Genomic DNA, 24,100 nt, shown 5'->3' on the forward strand with positions numbered 1-24,100 from the left:
GTCCTGGCAGGACCTGACCCCAAGGGGGGCTAGCCTGTGCCCCGGAAACACTGTCCCTGCTCTGGCAGCCGGCAGGGCGCCCAGGAGCGGCAGAGAAACTCCAGTGCTCACAGCCTGTGTGGCCAAGTGCAGCGGCGAGCTACAGGCCGGGACTCCTTTGTGGATGCCCACGGAGCCTGCATTGCTACAGTGGCCCAGCACAGGGCCATGGGGTGTCACGCTCTGTCCCTCCACAGCCTGGCCCCACTGCCCTGAACACTCTCAGCTCGGGCCTGGCCACTCTCACATGCCACCTCCTGGACCCTGCATCCCCCAAGGTGCCCACTTAACCTGTTGGCCTTGGTGGGTCCCTGGCTGCCAGGGCCTGGGGTCAGCACCCTCACACTCAGGTTCCAGGTTTATTTGGGTAAAGTGTTCACAAAAGACCCTCCTGTCACAGAGGGACACACAACCGGCTCAGACCCAGAGGCCACTGGCACGCAGACCTCTCGGGAAGGCCCTGCTGCTCCCAACAAGCCCAGCTCACATCCAGGTTGCCTGTCCATAGTCCTCTCTGGCTGTCCAAAGCGTCTGACCAGTTCCAAGCCACCCTTATCTCAGGTCACTCCGGGAACAGAGGAAAGAACAAAGACCCTGGGCTGAAGCCTTGGTGGGAAGGACTGGCTCTGAGGGCCCCAAGCCACCACTCCGTCTGATGGGTTTTCTGTCACACCCGAGACCAGCTTCTCGCACACGACGGAGAAGCCAAACGGTTCCTCATTTTACACAGATATAAAAACAGCATCGTCCAAAATGCAAGCACCTAGGATGTCGGGAAGTGTCACAGCAAATGAGAGCCCCAGGCCCGTGGGGCCAGCATGCCAGCCCCTGGGGACACAGCATCTGCCTCTAGCCTCCCCAGGGGGTGCAGGCAGGGAGGCCTGGAAGACACCGGGGACCCCACCACGGGCCCCTCAGCAAGCAAGCCCAGCCCAGTCCAGTCCAGTCCACAGTCGCCCGAGGTGTGGCCACATCCAGGCAGCTGCCCAGAGTGTCCCTGGCACACTCTGGCTACCACCAGAGTGGAGCAGGGCTGAGGGGTGGGGGTCCGAGGCCGCCAGTGCTAAGGCCGGAGGAGGCACCCCCCCACCAGGCACTGCAAGGGGGCACCCACACAAGGCCCGCCCTCCGCGTGTGGGAGTCTGACGGTGCTGGGGCTCATCGGCCCGTCAGGCCGGGCTGTCAGGACAGTGTGGAACCTGCTGGGGAGGTCAGGCCATGTCAGGCCTTGGCCACAGGCCCCCAGGTCCCAAGGCCATCTTCTGCGCTGTCCTCCAGGGGCAGTGGTGGGGCCGAGGGCTGAAGGCCGCCCAGGCCCTGTTCCACACTCGGCAGCCGCACAGGCTTCTCCTCCGAGGGGCTCCTCAGCTCCTGTGCCAGGGGCAGGGGCTGGTGGCGGTCCCGCTGGCAGTGCCGCAGACCGTCCAGCCCGGCTCCCAAGAAGTAGATGACAGACAGCACCAGGAAGTACACACAGTAGATGAGGAACTAGAGCAGAGAGGGTGGGTGAGGGTGCAGGCCCCGCGCAGGCCTCGCAGCCCCGTGGGGGAGCCTGCTCCTGGCTCCCCAGCCTGCCAGGGCTGCTCCAGAACCCACACTTGGGCTGGAGCAGGTCACAGGATGCCCACTGCCCACTGGTGAGTCCTGAGAGGGCTCCTGCCACCTCTCCCCAGAGAGCCCCTGGTGTGTGTCCTGACCAGGCGTGGCCTCCACAGGCTGCTCCCCATGCTCTGGTGCTGTGGGGCTGAGTTCCAGAGCTGCCCTGAGACCTCGGGGAACACCTGCAACGCAGGCTTTCCCTCAGCAGAGCCAGTCCAGGGGTGCCCAGGGCAGCAGGAGGCCTGCTGCTCCCTCTGCATGCCCCGGCTCCAGCTCAGAGGCAGGAGTTGCACAGCAACAAATGGGAAGAGCCAGGCCAGCTGCAGAAGTATCTCCTCCTCGTCCCTGGGACACTAGGGAGGGACCAGACCCTGACCCAGGTACTGGGGTCTAGAAGGCAGAGGGTTCTCAGCACCAGCAGGTGGGGCTCCAGCGCCCTCTAGGGCGGGCACTATTAAAAGAGTCGGTGAGAACTCGGCTCCCAAGAGGTCACCTCTCCCTGTCCCTGCCCCCAAACCCCAGGACTCCTCAGACCGTCAGAGCATGTAGGTGGACGGGTGGGGAAGGAGCCCACCACCAGCCTCTGTGATGGCAGATGGCCGGGTTTCTCTGCCTCACGTATTTGGAACTGTAGAAGCAGCAACCTGAAGATGCTGACTGATGGGGAAAGAAGGACCAAAGGACCAGGAGGGGCAGCCAGCAACAGGGAGACTCCCGAAGAGCCTCTGCTCCTGCCAGCCCACCTGCCCATACGAGGTTAAAGGAGGGCCCCAGAGTGAGTGTGACAACCCCAAGAGTCGGCAGTGGCCACACGGGGGTCTGGACTCACCCCAGCGGGTGGTGAGAAGGCACCCAGGCCCCTCCACACTGGGGGGCATCAGAGACCCCGAGGAGAGGACGCTGCCCCCAGGGCTTCCAGGGACTGTGGGGAGCAGGGGCTCCCAGCACCAGGCAGTGGGGGGGGCCTGGTGTCACAGGGCCTGGCTGTGCCAGCTGCAAACCCCACCGCTCCTGCGGGAGCTGCCATGGAGCCAGTCCCCACTCGCAGCACTCACAGCCACCAGGCCTCCCGCCCACGGGGGCCACTGGAGGCCGACCCAGACTGCGGTGCTGCAAAGTCTGCGACGGCCTTCCAAGCAGACACGGTGAACAGCCTCACGGGCAGCCAGACACGCAATGGAGACCAACAGAGAAGCAGATGGCCTTGGCAGAGCAGCAGGAGAGGCCACAGGACCAGAAGAGAAACCAGGACAGACTCAGATGACCAGCAGGCCTCTCGCAGACCGTGGCAGAAGTTGTCTAAACAGACAGGGGAAGACAGAAGGGAGGAGAGACAGCAGGCAGGACAGAGTGGACCACCGCAGGGCGCAGCGGGCCTCGGGCTGTGGACAAGCGCACCACGAGCAGGGAGGCCCAACACCTAGGCTTCCCCTGCCACAATGTGACACCAGCAACCAACAAAGCCACCAAACACACTCCCAGAGATAAAGGTCCCAGTTCTAAAAAATGTGCAAGTAACACATCAGAAGTCTCAAAAAGAAAAGAGAAGCTGAAAGCAGGAAAAAGGGAGAATGAACTCTGGGATGCTGGACTTGATCCCTAATAGGTAAAGTACTACATTAAATATAAATGGCCCAAACACACCAAGCCCAGGGCAGAGACTGCACGGATGGATTTAAAACAGGACTCAACTCCCCGCTGTCTGCAATAAATTCACTCAGGTAGCTTACAGGGCAGGCCAGAAGTGAGGGGAGAGCCTGCCTCATGCCCACACATGCTGGGAAGCAGGGGGGCTGGCCTGAGGGCAGGCTGACTTCAGAGAGGCAGCGGCCACAGATGTAGCGATGGAAACTGCAGTCGCAGGCCCTGCTACGTGCATGTGTAGCAGACTAGAGAGCCACAAACACGGGAGAAACGGAAGGAGGGCCAAGCAGAGCCACAGATATTCTGGAGAGTTCTGCAGCCCTCTCACCAACAACAGAACCAGGTCCTCAAGGGTGGAGGAGAAGTCAACACATCAGCCAGGGGAAGGCATGCAGGCCCACATTCTCCTCAGGCAACAGCAAAGCACACATCAAGACAAAGTTCTGCTCAACAGATTCAGAAGCTCCCAAAACACAGAGTATGTGTTCTCTGACCAACAGAGAATAAGAAAAAAACTAACAACAGAGACGACACTTGGAAAGTAAGGGACACACTATGAAATGCTCATTAGTCAAAGAGGAGCTCTCCAAAACCTAAGAAAGAACAAGTCTAAAGCAACCAGAAAAGGAGAAAGGGACTCAGCAGGACTGCAGGGTGCACAGTGGACACACCACACCTTCACAGATCTGCGACCCTCAGGAAAGGAGATAGGGACTCAGATGGACTGCAGGGTGCACAGTGGACACACCACACCTTCACAGATCTGCAGACCCTCAGGAAAGGAGATAGGGACTCAGCAGGACTGCAGGGTGCACAGTGGACACACCACACCTTCACAGATCTGCAGACCCTCAGGAAAGGAGAAAGGGACTCAGCAGGACTGCAGGGTGCACAGTGGACACACCACACCTTCACAGATCTGCAGACCCTCAGGAAAGGAGAAAGGGACTCAGCAGGACTGCAGGGTGCACAGTGGACATACCACACCTTCACAGATCTGCGACCCTCAGGAAAGGAGATAGGGACTCAGATGGACTGCAGGGTGCACAGTGGACATACCACACCTTCACAGATCTGCGACCCTCAGGAAAGGAGATAGGGACTCAGCAGGACTGCAGGATGCACAGTGGACACACCACACCTTCACAGATCTACAGACCCTCAGGAAAGGAGATAGGGACTCAGAAGGACTGCAGGGTGCACAGTGGACACACCACACCTTCACAGATCTACAGACCCTCAGGAAAGGAGATAAAGACTCAGCAGGACTGCAGGGTGCACAGTGGACACACCACACATTCACAGATCTGCAGACCCTCAGGAAAGAGGAAAGGGACTCAGCAGGACTGCAGGGTGCACAGTGGACACACCACACCTTCACAGATCTGCGACCCTCAGGAAAGGAGATAGGGACTCAGCAGGACTGCAGGGTGCACAGTGGACACACCACACATTCACAGATCTGCGACCCTCAGGAAAGGAGATAGGGACTCAGCAGGACTGCAGGGTGCACAGTGGACACACCACACCTTCACAGATCTACAGACCCTCAGGAAAGAGGAAAGGGACTCAGCAGGACTGCAGGGTGCACAGTGGACACACCACACCTTCACAGATCAGCAGACCCTCAGGAAAGGAGAAAGGGACTCAGCAGGACTGCAGGGTGCACAGTGGACACACCAAACCTTCACAGATCTGCAGACCCTCAGGAAAGGAGAAAGGGACTCAGCAGGACTGCAGGGTGCACAGTGGACATACCACACCTTCACAGATCTGCGACCCTCAGGAAAGGAGATAGGGACTCAGCAGGACTGCAGGGTGCACAGTAGACACACCACACATTCACAGATCTGCGACCCTCAGGAAAGGAGATAGGGACTCAGCAGGACTGCAGGGTGCACAGTGGACACACCACACCTTCACAGATCTACAGACCCTCAGGAAAGGAGATAGGGACTCAGCAGGACTGCAGGGTGCACAGTGGACACACCACACCTTCACAGATCTGCGACCCTCAGGAAAGGAGATAGGGACTCAGCAGGACTGCAGGGTGCACAGTGGACACACCACACCTTCACAGATCTACAGACCCTCAGGAAAGGAGATAGGGACTCAGCAGGACTGCAGGGTGCACAGTGGACACTCCACACCTTCACAGATCTGCGACCCTCAGGAAAGGAGAAAGGGACTCAGCAGGACTGCAGGGTGCACAGTGGACACACCACACCTTCACAGATCTACAGACCCTCAGGAAAGGAGAAAGGGACTCAGCAGGACTGCAGGGTGCACAGTGGACATACCACACCCTCACAGATCTACAGACCCTCAGGAAAGGAGAAAGGGACTCAGCAGGACTGCAGGGTGCATAGTGGACACACCACACCTTCACAGATCTGCGACCCTCAGGAAAGGAGACAGGGACTCAGCAGGACTGCAGGGTGCACAGTGGACACACCACACCTTCACAGATCTGCAGACCCTCAGGAAAGGAGATAGGGACTCAGCAGGACTGCAGGGTGCACAGTGGACACACCACACCTTCACAGATCTGCGACCCTCAGGAAAGGAGAAAGGGACTCAGCAGGACTGCAGGGTGCACAGTGGACACTCCACACCTTCACAGATCTATAGACCCTCAGGAAAGGAGAAAGGGACTCAGCAGGACTGCAGGGTGCACAGTGGACATACCACACCCTCACAGATCTGCAGACCCTCAGGAAAGGAGAAAGGGACTCAGCAGGAGTGCAGGGTGCACAGTGGACACACCACACCTTCACAGATCTATGGACCCTCAGGAAAGGAGAAAGGGACTCAGCAGGACTGCAGGGTGCACAGTGGACACACCACACCTTCACAGATCTGCGACCCTCAGGAAAGGAGAAAGGGACTCAGCAGGACTGCAGGGTGCACAGTGGACACACCAAACCTTCACAGATCTGCGACCCTCAGGAAAGGAGATAGGGACTCAGCAGGACTGCAGGGTGCAAAGTGGACACACCACACCTTCACAGATCTGCAGACCCTCAGGAAAGGAGAAAGGGACTCAGCAGGACTGCAGGGTGCACAGTGGACACTCCACACCTTCACAGATCTGCAGACCCTCAGGAAAGGAGATAGGGACTCAGCAGGACTGCAGGGTGCACAGTGGACACACCACACCTTCACAGATCTACAGACCCTCAAGAAAGGAGATAGGGACTCAGCAGGACTGCAGGGTGCACAGTGGACACACCACACCTTCACAGATCTGTGACCCTCAGGAAAGGAGATAGGGACTCAGCAGGACTGCAGGGTGCACAGTGGACACTCCACACCTTCACAGATCTACAGACCCTCAGGAAAGGAGATAGGGACTCAGCAGGACTGCAGGGTGCACAGTGGACACTCCACACCTTCACAGATCTGCGACCCTCAGGAAAGGAGATAGGGACTCAGCAGGACTGCAGGGTGCAAAGTGGACACACCACACCTTCACAGATCTGCGACCCTCAGGAAAGGAGATAGGGACTCAGCAGGACTGCAGGGTGCAAAGTGGACACACCACACCTTCACAGATCTACAGACCCTCAGGAAAGGAGATAGGGACTCAGCAGGACTGCAGGGTGCACAGTGGACACTCCACACCTTCACAGATCTGCGACCCTCAGGAAAGGAGATAGGGACTCAGCAGGACTGCAGGGTGCAAAGTGGACACACCACACCTTCACAGATCTACAGACCCTCAGGAAAGGAGATAGGGACTCAGCAGGACTGCAGGGTGCACAGTGGACACACCACACCTTCACAGATCTACAGACCCTCAGGAAAGGAGATAGGGACTCAGCAGGACTGCAGGGTTCACAGTGGACACACCACACCTTCACAGATCTGTGACCCTCAGGAAAGGAGATAGGGACTCAGCAGGACTGCAGGGTGCACAGTGGACACACCACACCTTCACAGATCTACAGACCCTCAGGAAAGGAGAAAGGGACTCAGCAGGACTGCAGGGTGCACAGTGGACACTCCACACCTTCACAGATCTGCAGACCCTCAGGAAAGGAGAAACGGACTCAGCAGGAGTGCAGGGTGCACAGTAGACACACCACACCTTCACAGATCTGCAGACCCTCAGGAAAGGAGATAGGGACTCAGCAGGACTGCAGGGTGCACAGTGGACACTCCACACCTTCACAGATCTGCAGACCCTCAGGAAAGGAGAAAGGGACTCAGCAGGACTGCAGGGTGCACAGTGGACACACCACACCTTCACAGATCTGCAGACCCTCAGGAAAGGAGATAGGGACTCAGCAGGACTGCAGGGTGCACAGTGGACACTCCACACCTTCACAGATCTGCAGACCCTCAGGAAAGGAGAAAGGGACTCAGCAGGACTGCAGGGTGCACAGTGGACACACCACACCTTCACAGATCTGCAGACCCTCAGGAAAGGAGATAGGTACTCAGCAGGACTGCAGGGTGCACAGTGGACACTCCACACCTTCACAGATCTGCGACCCTCAGGAAAGGAGATAGGGACTCAGCAGGACTGCAGGGTGCACAGTGGACACACCACACCTTCACAGATCTACAGACACTCAGGAAAGGAGATAGGAACTCAGCAGGACTGCGGGGTGCACAGTGGACACACCACACCTTCACAGATCTACAGACACTCAGGAAAGGAGATAGGGACTCAGCAGGACAGCAGGGTGCACAGTGGACACACCACACCTTCACAGATCTGCAGACCCTCAGGAAAGGAGATAGGGACTCAGCAGGACTGCAGGGTGCACAGTGGACACACCACACCTTCACAGATCTACAGACCCTCAGGAAAGGAGATAGGGACTCAGCAGGACTGCAGGGTGCACAGTGGACACACCACACCTTCACAGATCTGCAGACCCTCAGGAAAGAGGAAAGGGACTCAGCAGGACTGCAGGGTGCACAGTGGACACTCCACACCTTCACAGATCTGCGACCCTCAGGAAAGGAGATAGGGACTCAGCAGGACTGCAGGGTGCACAGTGGACACTCCACACCTTCACAGATCTGCGACCCTCAGGAAAGGAGATAGGGACTCAGATGGACTGCAGGGTGCACAGTGGACACACCACACCTTCACAGATCTGCAGACCCTCAGGAAAGGAGATAGGGACTCAGCAGGACTGCAGGGTGCACAGTGGACACTCCACACCTTCACAGATCTACAGACCCTCAGGAAAGGAGAAAGGGACTCAGCAGGACTGCAGGGTGCACAGTGGACATACCACACCCTCACAGATCTACAGACCCTCAGGAAAGGAGATAGGGACTCAGCAGGACTGCAGGGTGCACAGTGGACACTCCACACCTTCACAGATCTGCAGACCCTCAGGAAAGGAGATAGGGACTCAGCAGGACTGCAGGGTGCACAGTGGAGACACCACACCTTCACAGATCTGCAGACCCTCAGGAAAGGAGAAAGGGACTCAGCAGGACTGCAGGGTGCACAGTGGAGACACCACACCTTCACAGATCTGCAGACCCTCAGGAAAGGAGAAAGGGACTCAGCAGGACTGCAGGGTGCACAGTGGACACATCTTCACAGGTCTACGGACCCTCAGGAACCCGACTCACTGTTATGACTGAACTGAGTTCCTTCTTTCCAAATTCACAGCTGACAGCCAAGCCCCTGAAGCCTCCACCTGGACAAAGGGCTTTTAGAGAGGTGACTCAGGCCCAATGAGGCTGTGAAGGTGGTCCTGATTCTGTATGACTGTGGCCCTTAGGGGACGACAGACACCATGGATACCCACACAGATAAAAGGCCACATGAGGTCACAGTGAAAAGGCACCAGGCCAAGGGGAGAGGCCTCTGAGGACCAGCCCTGAGACACTGGACTTCCAACCTCCAAAACTGAGAAAATTAATTTCTCCTCTTTAACGCACCCACTCTGTGGTAAGACAACAGCCCCAATACAGTAACGGAGACAGTAAATGTTGAATATTGGGCTGGCGCTGAGGCTCAGCAGTAGAGCGCTTGCCTAGCACATGAGAGCACCACATTAAAATAAAGAAAATAAAGGGACTGAATTCAAGTACAACTAAAAAAATAAATATTTAAAAAAACGTTAGATATAGTTTCATTTACAATTGTGCCCCCCAAGATAAAAAACTTAAAGTATAAATTTAACATGTTCAGCACTTAATACTTGAATGTTATAAACTAAAATGGTTAAAGAAATCAAAAATTATTAAATAGATGGAGAGGCATACCATGTTCATGGACAGAAAGACAATAAATGTCAACGTTCCCCAAACTGATGGTTGCTTAGTGTAATTCCTAATAAAATCCCAAAAAGAATTTTTGTAAAGACACTACTCTAAAAGGTACACAGAAATACGAAGAGCTATAATAGTAGGAAAATTTTTTTAAAAAGATAAAATTGGAGAAATCAGTCTGACCAATTTCAAAACCTACAATTAAGCTCTGTAACCAAGACATTATGGTGTTGGTGGAAAGTTAGCACACAGCTCAGGATGGAATAAAGATCTAGAAAAGGACTTCTGCAAAGGCGTAAAAGCACTTCATGGAGGAAGGTCAAGTCTCAACAAACCACGCTGAGCAGAGGACCCACTCGGGCTACGGCATGAACCTTAGCCTAACTCACACTTAAGCACAGTTTCACTCTCGGGACCTATGTACAACTATAAACCCATTCAAAGGATGTTGGGGAAGTTAGGGCTAAATAAGACGCCTTCAGACTCAGCCCACAGTATGAACTACAGAAGGAAAAACTGATGGGCCAGCCTCCCCTGGCCCAGCACCTCCCACCCAGGGAGGGGAAAGAAGAGGCACTCTGAGGGGGCCGGTGCACGCCCAGGCCACCACGCGACTCACTCATCCTCAGCAGGGCACAGTGGCTCTCTGGAGAAGTGAGCCCCAGCCCACCTTTCTTCGTTCTGGCAGGAGCATGATCCACCCTCTGCACACCCCAGGCAGCGGGCCTGCGGGCACCAGGAGGCTCTCCCAAGACCCCACCGTGGCTTCCCTCCCAAAAAGGACCATGTGAAATGGGGTTCACCTGGCAGTGCACTGAGAGGCCCAGGCCCCGCTTGTCAGACACGATGAGTGTGATGGTGGTCTTGAGAATGGTGGCGAGGAACGTGTTGACCCCGAAGACCAGGGCACAGAGCTCTTTGGACAGAGAGGATGCGATCTGAAAACTGGGCAGAAGAGCAGGTCAGACAAGCTGGAGAGGACGGGCAGCAAGAGCCAGGGCTGATGTGGGGCCTCAGGGAGGGTCCAGAGGAGCTGCACATGCAGCGAGGTGGGAGGGAGTGTGGCTCCCAGACACGACCCACCCACGTAGGCCACCAAAAGCCTGCCCACAGGCCCTGCCCCACAAAGCCCCGTCCCAGGTGCCTGTTCCCAGTCTCCCCCACCTCTGCCCCTGGCCCTGTCACAGACACAGGACCACCCAAGACACACAGGGTTGCTCTCAGTCTCGCCCCTAGGTGCACAGTGAGGCAACAGGTACAGTCTATGGTACCCTCTAGCCCTGCCCACAGCCACCCAGACAGCTCCCAGGAGCACAGCACCCCCCAGCCCCACCCTCCTTCAGGTATATGCCCACCCACCAGCAGCCAGCAGCCAGGCAGAACCCAGCTCAGGCGCACACCCAGCTCAGAAGCAGAGTGCGGGCCCCTCATGGCCACAGAGCCACATCCTCGACCTAGTAGGACAGGCACCAAGAAGCACAAGTGCAGGTGCAGGAAGATCCTACAGAACCTGGGACAACGTGCTCGGGAGGTCCTCCCGAAAACAGGGGGCAGGAAACATGCACAGTGGAGGTCTCTCTGGAAGACAGCCAGGGAATTAGGACAGGAGACAGGGAAAGCAGGGGACGAGGGGCAGTGAAGTCCTCCAGGCCTCTGGTGCCCCCAAAGAAAGGGACATCTGAGTGCAGTTCTGATGGATTCCCCAGAACATGTTCCTTGAAAGAAAGAACTGGACAAAAGTAGTCTAGAATCCACTCAAATAAAAATGCCTAAGAACCTTTGAAAAAGAATGACCAAGAGCTGATGGACAGGGCACGCTGGGGTCAGGAAGAGAACCCAAAGCACCCCGTAGAGGAGAACTGCGCACAGGAGCTGCAGCCCATGAGAGCAGGTGGGGTTGCAGGTCAGCTGGGGAGCTGCCCAAGCCAGGGTGAGCACCCCACCACAGTGGAACCCAGCAGAGGGCGTCAGAGATACAAAATGGGCTCAGGAGGCTGAGGCAGGAGGACCCCAAGTTCAAAGCCAACCTCGGCAACTCAGCGAGGCTCTAAGCAACCTGTCTCAAAAAAATAAAAAAAGGCTGGGGATGTGGGTCAGAGATTAAGCACCTCTGGGTCCAACTCCTGGTACCAAAAAGTAAGCAGATTAACATTAAAAAATATATAAGTAAAAATACAGTTAAGAAAGGCCTGCAGATCAGAGGCTCGTGGTTGGGGTACCACCAGGACAAGCATGCAGACAGGCTGCAGGGTTTCTCAACGTTGACCGGAACCCCCTTTCAGGCCCTCACCTGGCCTGCCCCTTGCGGCAGCCACCTGTGAGCCACCATCAGAATAAGGAAGCAAAAGTGCAGACAGGAAGCCAGCTCAGCACTGTGGCCACAGTCACCTGGGTCTGGCTGCTCCAGGAGTGACCTGGACATGGCCCAGGGAAAAGCCCGGTGTAGCTCTGCGGCACCTGTGCCCCTCCCATGTGCCTCCCACCCTGTCTGGGGCCCGCGTAGTGGGCCCCACACCCTTCGTGACTAGCCAAACATGCCTGATAGCCTGGGATGGCCACACCAGCCTAGTGCCCTTGTCAAAGTGGACAGGCAGCAGAGGTGAGTCCCACCTCAGAAACACTGTGGGCCTCCATGGGCTGGGGGCAGGGTCAAGAGGGCCTCCTAGGGAGGAGGCAGACTGGGACATGGGAGACATGAGGGGCAGGCGTGGGGACAGCGGCCACAGACCAGGGAGGTCTGCAACCCAGAGTGTGGTCAGGATGGGACAGAAAGGACCCTGGGTTTGAGCCCCACTTCCAGCACCCAAGAGAGCAAGCATTCAAGGTGCAGAGGGCAGGGAGTTCAGGTGCAGGCCAGACCCCACAGCTGGGGCAAGACGGGCTCAGCGCTCCCAGGGCAGGGGCGTGTGTACTCACAGTGTTCGGGGGCCCACGGCCCTAGTGGGGAGGGAGGCAGGGCAGCCCTGGGAAGGGTGGGCGGGGGAGTGGGAGGCCAAGGGAGGCAGCACCTGCGTGGACAGTGAGCGAGAGCACGTGACTGCATGGTGTGTGGTAAGTGTGAGTGTGTTACACACATCTGGTGTATACACAGAAAGTGCCTGGCATGGAGAGTGGGCCCTCTCAGCTGGTGGTAGTGCCCAGGCAGCTTCAGAGAAGAGCCCAGAGGGTCTGGGCGAGGGGCAGTGCAGGGGCCCCGGGGGCTGGCAGGTTGGGGCAGGGAGCCAGAGGGATGTGGTGGACCTCAGCTGTGAACAAGGCCAGTCTTCCACAGGCCTGCCCTTGCTACCCATGTGCACACCTGCTGCTCCCTGCAGAACCTCCTGCTAGTCCCTCCCCTCGGCCCACTCACGTGGCGATGGGCACAAGGAACTGGTAGGCGCCACGGAAGAGCACATAAGCTGCGTAGCAGAGCCAGATGTCCTTGGTGCTGGTCATGAGAAAGACCAGCCCGGCCTGCACGGCCAGGATGCTCGCAATGACCACCTTCGACCACAGAGCCCAGCGGATATTCACAAAGCCCGCGGCAAAGGATGTGATGGCACCTGGGGACAGGAGATGTCACGGTCACACTAGGGCCGGGTAGAGCAAAGGGAGGCCAGGGAGGGGGCTGGGTACGGGCTGTGCAGCTGACACTGGGGGGCAGGGAAGCAGGCCCATGGTGGGAGCTAGCTGGGCTAGAGGTGGGAGTGCTGGTCATGCTGAGGGCCAGGCCCAAGAAGGGGGGGCTCCGGCTGGTGTTGGGTGGGAGTGCTGGTCATGGCCCAGGTGAGGGCTTGGAGGACAGGGCTCCACGTACCCAGGAGTGTGGAGGCAGCGTCTGTGGCGCCGTTGTAGACCTGCGTGCTGCCGGCAGTGATGAGCACCTTGTTCCACAGGACGTGTACGTAGTAGACTATCAGGTAGTAGCCAGCAGAGTTGGAGACCCACCAAAGGGACCAGAGGCGCAGCTGTGGCCGCCGCGCACTGCCCACCAGGTCCCACAGCATGTGCGCCAAGAAGGAGTCCCTGCAGGCACCCAGAGCACGCCCCAGCTTCCCGCGCACAGGCTGGTCAGGGGCCGGGTGCATCTGGTCCAGCTCGCTGGGTGAGGCTCCACGTGCAGGCGCACTGTGGTTGAAGAAGAGGCTGCGCTTGGGACGCCTCAGGAAGAGGGCGAGGACCAGGCTGAAGGTGAGGAAGGCCAGGGAGATGTAGTTGAGCATGGAGAAGGACATCTGGCCCACGGAGACCAGCAGCTGGCCCAGCACAGAGCTGGTGAAGACGCCCAGCAGCACTGCGGTCCTCGAGTAGCTGGCCATGCGCTGGTAGCGGGCAGGGCGCACCAGGGAGAAGATGTAGGAGGAGTAGGCGATGCGGGCGGCCATGGTGATGCTGTAGCAGACCTCCATGAGCTGCATGTGCAGCACAGAGTGGCCCAGCAGCAGCAGCAGCCACACGCACACGTAGCTCAGGCCCTGCAGCAGCAGCACGGGCTTGTAGCGCAGGTAGTCGGTGAGCAAGAAGACCGGGACCAGCACCACCAGGTAGGAGTAGGAGAGCACCGGAATGACCTCGTTGGTCACCTGCGGACAGGGAGCAGCCACTGTGAGGAACACTGGCCACTCTGCTAAGTGCACAGGGGTGACTAAGCAGGGGCCCACACCGCCGCAGTCATCCCCGCTGACCACTTTCTGTGGCAATGGCTGCCTTGCCACCATGAGTCAAATGCCCACATGGCTCCCTGCGGAGTACCCTGTCCAGGCATGCCAGGGGGACCTGGGGACTGGAGAGCCTGTAGCCCAAGAAACTGCCGACCCCAGGCAATCAGAAGGAGGCAGCAGCCGTCCACAGGAAGTGGCCATTACCACTGAAAATGACCCATGACATCCTAGGTAGTGGTAACCTGGACTGACTTGTTTTTCCTGGACTCAGAATTTGGTTTCACCTTAAATACAACATGAAAAACAGCACTGTGGGCAGTAGGTACCACCTGAGCCACCTCAGTCCTTCCAGAGGGCAGGACAAAGGAGGTCAGCGGTGGGTTACACAGGACCTGGGGGACGAGCCACCTCAGCCCTTCCAGAGGGCAGGACAGGACAAAGGAGGTCAGCGGGGGGGTTACCAGGACCTGGGGGACGAGCCACCTCAGCCCTTCCAGAGGGCAGGACAGGACAAAGGAGGTCAGCGGTGGGGTTACACAGGACCTGGGTGGGCAGGGGGCTGTGGTGAGAGGGAAAAAGGAGGGAAGTGGACAGGACGGGCGGCAAGGCAGCAGCTGGAGGCCCAGCCCACAGGCCAGAGCCCAGACCTGCACCCAGCACCTACACAGGAAGGCCAGGCAGAGGGAGGGCCTGGAGAAGGTGGCCAAGGGCCTTCATCTCAATTAAGGGACGACATTTGCTCTTTGCCTCAAGAGCCTGATGACAGACCACAGCCCCAGGCCAGGACCCAGGAGCCTGTGGCACATTGCAGGAGGCACGTCCGGCCAAGCGAGCTGGGAATGCCACCCAGGGAACTTCCAGGGCGCTCCCCTAGGGTCCCAGAATGTTCCCTACACCCCAAACCTGAGGATTCTGACAAATTCTTACACCCAAAGCAGAAGCTCCTCCCCCACCGAGAAGCACTGGAGAAATGGTCTGTGGCTCAACTAGAGGTGAGACTCCAGCAGGACCAGCCCTGAATCCACACAGATGAATGTCCCCAGTCAGATGGGCAGGAGGCAGGTTCCAAAAGAGGTGTCATTAGACACCACTTACGTGAACTTGTGGATCCAGGCCCAGCAAGCACTGGCCTGCTCAGTCCCTGCAGCCAGAGGGGTTGAGACCAGAGGACTGGCCTATGGGGCCAGAAGGCAAAGCCTGAGACCACAGTCCCCGAGGACTCCCAGGCCTCCAGGGACTCCTCCCAGGGACGGTGTAACCTCTGCAGTCTACTTTCTAATCAGTGTGGAATGTGAGAGGGCAGGAAGGAAGGACCAGTAAACATCTCTGCGACGGTTTTCCATCTTACTATAAAGGGTGCTTCACATACACGCTTGTTCCGATCCATGATGACACTGGACTGCAGCCCCGGGTCGAGAGCAGAGAAGCCTCTGGCCAATCAGTGAGTGTGCGGGGTGAGGGCTATCCTCCATGCTCCTTCTGTCTGACCACGTTCCACACAGCACACCGTGCAAACTCAAGGAGGAAATGACCCCAGCACTGGGCCACACAGGGCCCTGGGCTGTATGTCTGCCATAAGCCCATTACAGGGTTTCAATGGACCCTGTGTGCCCGTAGCCGAGAGAAAGGAAATTCCTTTGACAACCTCTAGGCAGATACCTGCTGGCTCCTGGCTGGAGGCAGGTGCCCGCATGGCTGGACACAGGCTCCACCGGGATGGTAGATGAGGGGCCTGGCCGGTGGGGGGGGGGGGGGCAGCACCTTAGACCTGTGCTTCATCTCTTAGAACCCGAGACCCTTCTAACTGGCCTGAAGAATGTGTCAAAGCAGGGCCCCTCCCTCCGACAGTGCCTATTGTGGGGAGCATGGGGTCCAGGACCTGCCCAGAGCCCTCGGGCCCCTGTGTGGTGCTCACACAGCCACTTACCTTCTCTAGCCTCAGCTGCCCATGCATCAAGAGCCCCCGGCTCCCCTGCCCACCTGTGAAACATGGCCCCTACAGCCCACACCCACGTGCCTGTTCCCGGGTGAAGTTCTTGTCGGGCCCCAGGAGGTAGGGTGTGATGAAGCTCTCCCCGGGCCGCATCTGGGCCATGAAGCCGTAGAAGCAGAGGTAGAACACCAGGCATCGCCATGAGTGGGGCTCAGGGCCGGGTCCAGGCTCCTCGGATGCCTCCTTCTCCGCCACCTGGCCAGAGGGCACCATGCTGCCCAGGCCCACACTCAACCCTGGTGAGGACTGGAGGTGACACACCTGGAAACAAGAACGGAGTCAAGCAGGCGGGCAAGAGCCTGCGGCACCCCTCCTCCCAGGGCTCCTCCTCCCAGGCTCAGTCAGGGTCCAAGGCCCCACCACACGGCCTGGACAGCCTGAGGACCACCTGGGCCTCCCACCCAGGGACTCCCCAAGACTCCCCAAGTCTCCCAGACAGACAGAAGCTCCAGCCACAGGGGACTGCTGGAGGTTAATTAAACCAAGCAAACAAATGCACTTAGTTAACAGATTAATGACGTTTAAAATTCAGGGTCTGGGGGCACACTAGATTCATTTTCAGGGCCTGGCAATGTGTGTGGTCATGGCTACTGGGCTGGACATGGCTCCCCTACCCACAGGTCTCAGGGGACAGGTCTTAGGGACAGCTGGCTCTGGCGCTGGCAGTGACTACTACACAAGTGTCCCACAAAAGCTGCTGCTCAAGTGGCATCCAAGGTGGCCAGAGAGCAACAGCTCTGCTAGGACACCAGGCATGCACAGGGCCATCCCACAGGCGGTCAGCAGGGGTGGCTGGGGGCACAGGCCGGAACCCCTGGATGGTCCCCCACACAACCAGGGGGCTCTACTGTGGAATGCGGTGGGTAGGAACTGCAGCAGGAGAGGAGGCTGTGGAGAAGCAGGTGCCCTGCAGGGGCCAAGGGCAGCCGTGGGCAAAACCAGGCAGAAGAAGGGACGGAGACAGACCCAAGACCTAGACTTGCACTCAGGGGCCCCAGTGTCCTAGAGAAGCAGCTAGAAGCTGCCATCCCAGACAACAGGCACCCAGGTCCAGCTGCAGGGGGCCCATCCAGCCTGCTGTTCCCAGAGGCTGGCCTTGCAGCACAGCCCGGGCACTGTGCTGGGTAAATGGGGCACCTGTGAGGACTCTGTGCTCAGCAGTGTCTTCCCCTTCCAGATGCTGTCCAGGACAAAGGCTCTACCCACTGCTGGGGGTAGAACAGGCACTAACAGGGCGGGAGCCACCTCCACGCCCAGGTCCCCAGCGCCCTGTGGCTTGTGCTGGCCCCCACACCTCCATGTGCCAGGTGCTGCAGGCTTCCCACATGGCTAAGGAGGCTCCGGCCAGCTGCCCCTGTGACCACAGCTCCAGTCTGCTGGTGACCTCCCTCCTGGAGGATGGCGTGGGGGATCCTGTGCAGAGGTGGCCCCCGTTGCTGAGGCAGGGGCAGGGCAGAGGCACAGGGAGGCAGGCGGGACTGGCCGTGCTGACCACCCACTCCTTCTGCTTGGACTCAGGCGGGTGGATGACTCTGCCTGGGTAGGTACAGTGTCTGCAGTGGTCTCCAGAGGGTCTCAGCTCAGGGAGAACCCCAAGGGGTGAAGAAAGCTCCAGAGACGTGGCACCAGCTTTGAGGGCCCGATTCCTGGCACTGGGACCCTGGGACCTGGGACACCTCTTAGCTGAAGACACCTCTGACCCTCCTTTACATGACAGAGGCCCAGGAAAGTGAGGTGACTTGCAGGGACCCACTCTGGGGCTCCCCTACCCCACGGCCCTTGTCAAGACCATCCGAGATTCTGTCCTCTGAGTCCCCATGTGCTCCTTTCTGTGCCGAGGGGGAAGGCAGATTAAGCCCTAAAGAGGCAGGGGCTGGTGGCCTGTTTTGGGGGGCTGCCAGGGCGGGGGGCAGGGGCCAAGCAGCTGCAAGGATTCCAGAGAGTTCTATGGGGGGTGGGGATGATGAGAACAGCAGTGGCCCTGGAAGTTACAGGGCCTGGGACAGGACCCACATTCTCAAAGGGCCAAAGGAAAAGCAAGCAGCCAGCCAGGCTGACAGCAGGACACAACTACCCAGGAGAAGCCAGGCCCAGCCCCGGCTTCAGCTGAACACATGCTGAGGTCCACTCTCTTGGCCTCACTCTTCCCAACCTCCCGGGGAGCTTTGGAAACAGCTGAGAAGGGTGGGAGCCAGGAAGGCCCAGCCCTCAGGAGGCAGCTCCGTTCCTCCCTGGGTGTCCACTGGGAATCGGGGTCACACTCCTTTTACTTCCCAAACCCTGGAGGGACTTGAGGCGTCCCCAAAGCTGGTGTCAATGCAGAAGTATTGGGCGACGAGATGACTGGATCGTGAGAGCTGTGACCTCTTGACCCATCCTAGTCTGAATGGACCTCCCAGGTGGTCACTGAAGGCAGGTGGGCAGGGCTGGAGGAGAGGGTCACTGGGGGCTACCCTGGAAGGGTACCTCTTCTCTGTGCCCCTTCCCCACCCCTGCTTCCTGGCTGCCTGCCTGGCGCAGGATGATGTCCTGACTCACCTTGGGCCCACCACAGACCGACCTCTGAACTGTGAGTCAAAATAAACTTTTCCTCCTAAGTGGTTCCTGTTGGGTGTTTGGGTCAGTGTGACACAGAGCTGACGTCTTGAGCTACGATGAGAGCTCACCAGGGACCCGCCCCTCAGGTCCCTCTAAACCCTGGTGCAGCCGAGGACACCCTGCAACATGTCCCACAGGGGAGCCAGAGCAGGCCACCCACCACACCCAGAGAGCACAGTCTCAGGACTGCTGTATCTGCTCCTGTAAGCTCCTATAAGCTCTGCCCCTCCCTTCCAGTCCCCTCCCTGCCATCTGGGGACACTTCTGCAGCACAGTGGGGGGCTCTGAAATCTTGTAAGGAGAAGCAGGAGGCTGACAGGGCCCTGCACCATCTTTGTTCTTGGAGTACATAACTGCTAAAGGGCCAGCATGTCCCCATAGGTAGGGCTTTGTGGCAGGCGCACCTTTCCAGGTTCCCATCTACAGCCCAGCCCCTGGTTAGCATCACCCCTGCAGGGCACTGCGCTTCCACCTGAACGTCCACCCCTGCTCAGCACAGAAGCCCAGCTGACCCAGGACCAACTTCCTGGTAGGGTGCACACAGGAAGGCCAGGCATGCTCTCAGGAAGGCAGGCGCCCTTCCTGCTCCCCGAGCCCTTTCGGGAGTCCTAGGGTGCTCCCAGACTCCAGAAGACCTTCACTTCCACCAGCCCTCGTGGCAGAGGCAGCAAGAGCAAAGGCATGGTCAGGAGAAGAAAGGCAGCTGCAACCCAGGTCCCACAGGCGCCACCTTTCTACTTTAGACTCGTTCCTTAGAGTGTTCTCAACCTTCCCTCCTTCAACACAGGCTCTCCCCAGCTCTACAGCCCTGGACCACCCTCCCTGAGCCAGAGCTCGTGCTGCAAGGGAGCTGATGGAACACAAAGAGTGGGGGCACACCCATGCACACCCCCAAAACCTTCCAGAATCGGTGCTGGGGCTGCCAACTCCAGCACCTACTGGGCCAGTGGACAGCATGACTAAGAGGCAGGCTGGGACAGAAAACTGGCCAGGGGAGGGGCTCAGCCCTGCCCCAGAAGCAAGGGCTGTCACACAGGAACAGGGGTCAAAAGTCCAGGTCCATACTTGAAATACACTGGCCCCTGATGGACAATGTTGAGCTCCACAAGTCCAAACACTTGTTTACCTGCACAGTCTTTCGCAACCCAGGGCAGGGCACCCTCGAGCCCTGTTAGTCAGCCGCCAGGACAAGAGGCCGGGATAGCTCTCCCCAGGCCAACCCCTGAGCAGGACTGAGGTTAGCCAAGGTCTCATCAATGAGGCTGGGCCCCAACAGCCCATTTTCCCTGCCAGTCCACTCCACTCCACTGGAGGCTATCAGCCTCCCACACAGTCAGCTAACAGGCGAACTAGGTCCTCTGGCCTCCACAGCAGAGCCTCAGACACCTCTTCCCCACACAGGCTTGGAGCCACCTCCCGGAGGAGAGCGGGGGAGCCCACGAGGCAGGCACAGTCTCAGAAACAGCACGGGAGCTGGTGGCAAGCAGGTGGCACGGCTGGGTTCAGAGACAATCCAAGAAGTCCTCCCCCCAGCAGAGTGACATCCTTCCTGAGTAGGACTGGCCTCTGACTGTGGCTGACATGGCCACACAGGCAAGCATGGTTTCTCAGCTGCCCGGCACAGACAACCAAACATCTGGACGACAGGCCTCTGAAGCACCCAGGCGGCTTTACTGGGCCAGAGGGTCCTGCATTCTGCTGGGTCCATCTAGGCTCCGGGGGGCAGGCAGAGGAGCAGGGAAAGACCACACTCCTTACCAGGGTGGAGCAGCAGGCACCGTGGAGGACTTTATCCTATCTCCACTATGCAGTGCTGAGAAACAGCTTCTTGTAGATAGCTCTGGACTCCAGGGCAGGTTGACTGGTATCCTGGGACCAGGACGACTGGATGGTCAAGAATTCCCTGGCCACCCCCCAGCCTCCCCAGGAGCTTCCCATGGAGACTGGGACAGGACACTGGGAAGCAGTTTCCTGTTATAGACATGTTGGAGGACCTCTCAGGAGAGGCTCTCAGGCCCCTGTCCAACAGGGAGACTCTCAGGCCCCTGTCCAACAGGGAGACACCTCCTATTCCCTGCCAGAACATGCCAAGAGCGGCTCCAAGGGGAAGTTGTTTGAGCCCTATCTACAACCTCCAGGAGCGACTACAAAAGGCCTGGAGGCGCGCCAGGGAGCTTTACTGGGCCAGAGGATGGGGTGGCAGACTCCCGCCAGATGGAGCACGAGCACAGGTGCAGAGGCACGCGCATCAAGGCGGGTCCACGCGTTTCTCCTGGCCCCGGGAGAAGACGGAGAAGAGGAGTGGCGCTCCCAGCCCTCACCAGACAGACTGGCGCGAAGTTACCAGAGGGTCAGACACCATGGGCGCCCCGCATGCACGCAGCCCATAGCACCTGAACCTTGGCGCCAAACACTGAGACCCCACTCCACACCCTTCACGCCCCCGGCGACCCTTGACATCCCGCAGACCCGGGTCTGCAGCCCTCATCCAGGTTCTCCAGGTATTTCGCAGATCCTGGCCCGCTCCCGCACTCACTCTGGCACCCCGCAGACCCAGGCCCGCCCCCACACTCAACCAGGGACCTCTGGCACCCCACGCACCGCGGCCCGCACTCACCCCACGGACCCCAGCCCTTCCCCAGACCCAGCCCGCGCCCCCGGCAGCGCGCCCCGCAGGCGGGTACCTGGGCTGGGCAGCAGCGGCGCTCCGGGTCCCGCGCACGAGGACTCGCGGACTACAGTTCCTATGATGCCGCGCGCGAGCGCAGGACGGCGGGCGGGCGTGACCAGCGCTTGGCCCCGCCCCAGGGCGGGGCCAGTGCAGCGCCGCGCAGCCGCAGGAGCGTCTCCTGGAGTGGGCCAGCGCCCACGCGCCCGCGGCTGTGCGCACGCGCTCTCCGGATGTCGCCACCCATCAGCGTCGGGGTCACGCGGCTCCTGGTGCAGCCGCGCCCCCGCTGCGCGTCCCCAACTGCCCTGTGTCTCCGCACCTCTTTCTCGGCCCGGCCGCCCCCCACCTCCTCCACGTCGGTCCCTCGCCCTCTCGGCCCGCCCCTGTGCCCCGGCGCTCTCCCAGTCTCTGCCCTGCGTCCCCTGCCCCACCTCGCCCTTTCCGTGTACTCCCCCACCTCTTCCGCGCGACCCTCTGCCCTTCGCCCACCAGCCTCCGCGCCCCCACTTCCTGCCGCAGTCCCCGACCACCCGCCGGAGCCTGCCCCTGGAGCCCCTACCCGGCCGGCGCCTGGCCTGGGTCGCTGCGACGTCTTGGACCTGCCTGGACAGACCCGAGTGTCGCTCCCCGCCCCCTCCCCTGCTGCGGCCGCTGAGCCTTGGGGACCGAGGCCCCTCCCCGGGCCCGCCCCTGGACTTGGCCGTACCTTGAGGACCGAAGCCCTTCCGCGGGCCTGCTCCTGGCCTCTGTCTACACCCGGGAACAAAAGGTTCTTGCCCGCTTTCTTTCAGGCACCTTTAGAAACGTTCGCTCCCTGTCGGTCCGAAAGCCCAGTCCAGGGGCCAGAGCTCTGGCCAGCGGCGGACTGCGGGCTCAAGCTGCAGAGCAGGTACCAGCCTGAGACGCGGGGCCCCAGGCACCGGTGCAGCCCAAGACCCCATTCCACCTTCAAGCTCATCTTGAACCAGCAAGGATTTGTTAACAGGGGCAGGGAGCTGAGATGGGAGGGTCCATGGGCTGCCCCGGCTGGCTCTCATAAAGTTGGGGCTGCAAGATGCCCAGGCAGGGGGCACTGGCAGCCATCCCTTTCAGGGCCCTGGGTTTGGCTGAATGCCCAGTGCTTGTGCCCATCAGTGGGAAGGCAAGGCGGAAAGGCAGAGGGAGAGCCAGGAAGAATGACCAGAAAGTCTGGGGGATAGATCTGAGGGGATGCAGGGACCACCTGTGCTAACTCGGGGTCCCTGGTGTGGACACCCACAGTTTCCCCACCAGCACAGCTCTTCCCCAGCTTGTGACTGTTCTACTCTTCTGGACTTGGACCTCAGTGGTACATGGCCACCAGTCACTGCCCAGAGAACTCCAGCCCTGAGTCCAGGTTATTGGGGGTGCCCAGGCTGTGCTCCACAGAGTGGGGCAGTGGGAAGCAGCTCCATGGCAGCTCAGGAATTGTAGGAGCCCCTCAAAATGCCCCTGCCCTTCCCTTTTTCATATGTGAATGGTTTGGACCCACTCCTGGACTGCTGGACCTGCTATTGCTGTCCCTTCGGGTGTGCAGAGTCCCACAGGATTCTCTCCTGTCCATTCCATGCCTGGAAGTCTGCATGGGTCCTTGCACTCAATGGCTGTATGCTCAGCCAGCCTTGGACCCGTTCACGGGTCCCTGTATGTGGAAAACAGCAGGAACAAATATCAATAACCGAAAACAGTTGCAGCTTGGAAGTGGGTTCTGAGATAGCTCACAGACCTTTAGGGAGAGCTGCATGTGCCCACCAGCACTCTGGCTGTGCCCAGTCCCCACTCCTGCAGGCAGACCGAGGGGCAGAACTCCAGAGGGTTCCTGTGTGTGAGTGGCACAAGACCTGGGGGACAGGGCGGCATGGTCCTCTGAGCAGGTCAGGGGCCACTACTAGAAGTGGACAGAGGCAGGCAGCCTGGCCAGTGCCCCCATGGGGCTTAGCAAGGAGCCTGCCCACAGGAGCCCTGATGGGGGCCACCCTACCCATAGGCAGGAAGGGTGGGCACCAGGGCAAGGGCAGCATGCAGAGGCCACAGAGAGTGGCAGTCTCCCCACCGTCTCCAGCTGTGTGTAGAACTGCGAGACTCCTGCGCAGGGCTGTCTGAAGTCTCCTTCCCACAAGGCCTGGGATCCCAGCTGCAGCAGGCCCTGTTGGGTGGGCTGGGACTGGAGGGGCCCACGGTGAGCAGCAGCACCTGAGGCCAGTGGTCACTGAGAGCGGTTGTTCTGAGGGAGGACAGGCCACTCCAGGCGTTGGCTGGAGGAGGGCTCTACAGCAGCATCAGAGGTGTGCATTGCACGGTGGTGGGGGTCAGTGGACAGTCTGGTGGGAGCCACTGCAAGCTTTGAAAGGCGCAAGGTGCTGTGGTGAAGAAAAGCTGCAGGAGGGTCTCCTGGATTTAACAGTCTGTCCACGTCAGGGGAGAGCAGCAAAGGCTGGTCCCTGGGAGCAGCCATAGGCTGGAGGGGAAATGCCCAGCTTCTGCAGGCCCACAGAGACTCCTTGCCTCCCAGAGGTGTTTAGGTGGCCTCTGTACCTAACCCAGCCATGCCCAGCTCCAGGCCAACCTGGAGGAACTGCTTGGTGGTATCCCCCATCAAGTGTAGCTGCCCACTTTGTCCCACTGCCCAGGACCATCAAGAATACTCAGACC

At 59.3% G+C, this 24,100-nt stretch overlaps 1 protein-coding gene across 1 annotated transcript; it reads right to left on the minus strand.

Moving 5' to 3' along the window:
- Positions 1-385: 385 nt before the first annotated feature.
- SLC19A1 (solute carrier family 19 member 1) lies at positions 386-21,574 on the minus strand. Its single transcript, XM_081301520.1, has 6 exons — positions 21,444-21,574; positions 16,186-16,422; positions 13,325-14,090; positions 12,878-13,070; positions 10,332-10,473; positions 386-1,527 (listed from the first exon to the last, which is right to left on the minus strand). The coding sequence occupies exons 2-6, from the start codon at positions 16,372-16,374 to the stop codon at positions 1,261-1,263; spliced, it is 1,557 nt and encodes a 518-aa protein (XP_081157646.1). The 5' UTR covers positions 16,375-16,422; positions 21,444-21,574; the 3' UTR covers positions 386-1,260.
- Positions 21,575-24,100: the final 2,526 nt, after the last annotated feature.

This window comes from Spermophilus citellus (genome assembly GCF_964194105.1).
Source record: "Spermophilus citellus genome assembly, chromosome: 7".
Lineage (NCBI taxonomy): Eukaryota > Metazoa > Chordata > Mammalia > Rodentia > Sciuridae > Spermophilus > Spermophilus citellus.

Bases quoted from the DNA above. Each gene is read 5' to 3' on its own strand.
- SLC19A1 (XM_081301520.1), bottom strand. From the start codon at position 16,374: ATGGTGCCCTCTGGCCAGGTGGCGGAGAAGGAGGCATCCGAGGAGCCT. The intron at 14,091-16,185 runs GCACGTGGGTGT...CCCTGTCCGCAG, and splicing joins AGAACTTCACCCGGGAACAG to GTGACCAACGAGGTCATTCC. The intron at 10,474-12,877 runs GTGAGTGGGCCG...TCTTCTGCCCAG, and splicing joins TTCCTTGTGCCCATCGCCAC to TTTTCAGATCGCATCCTCTC.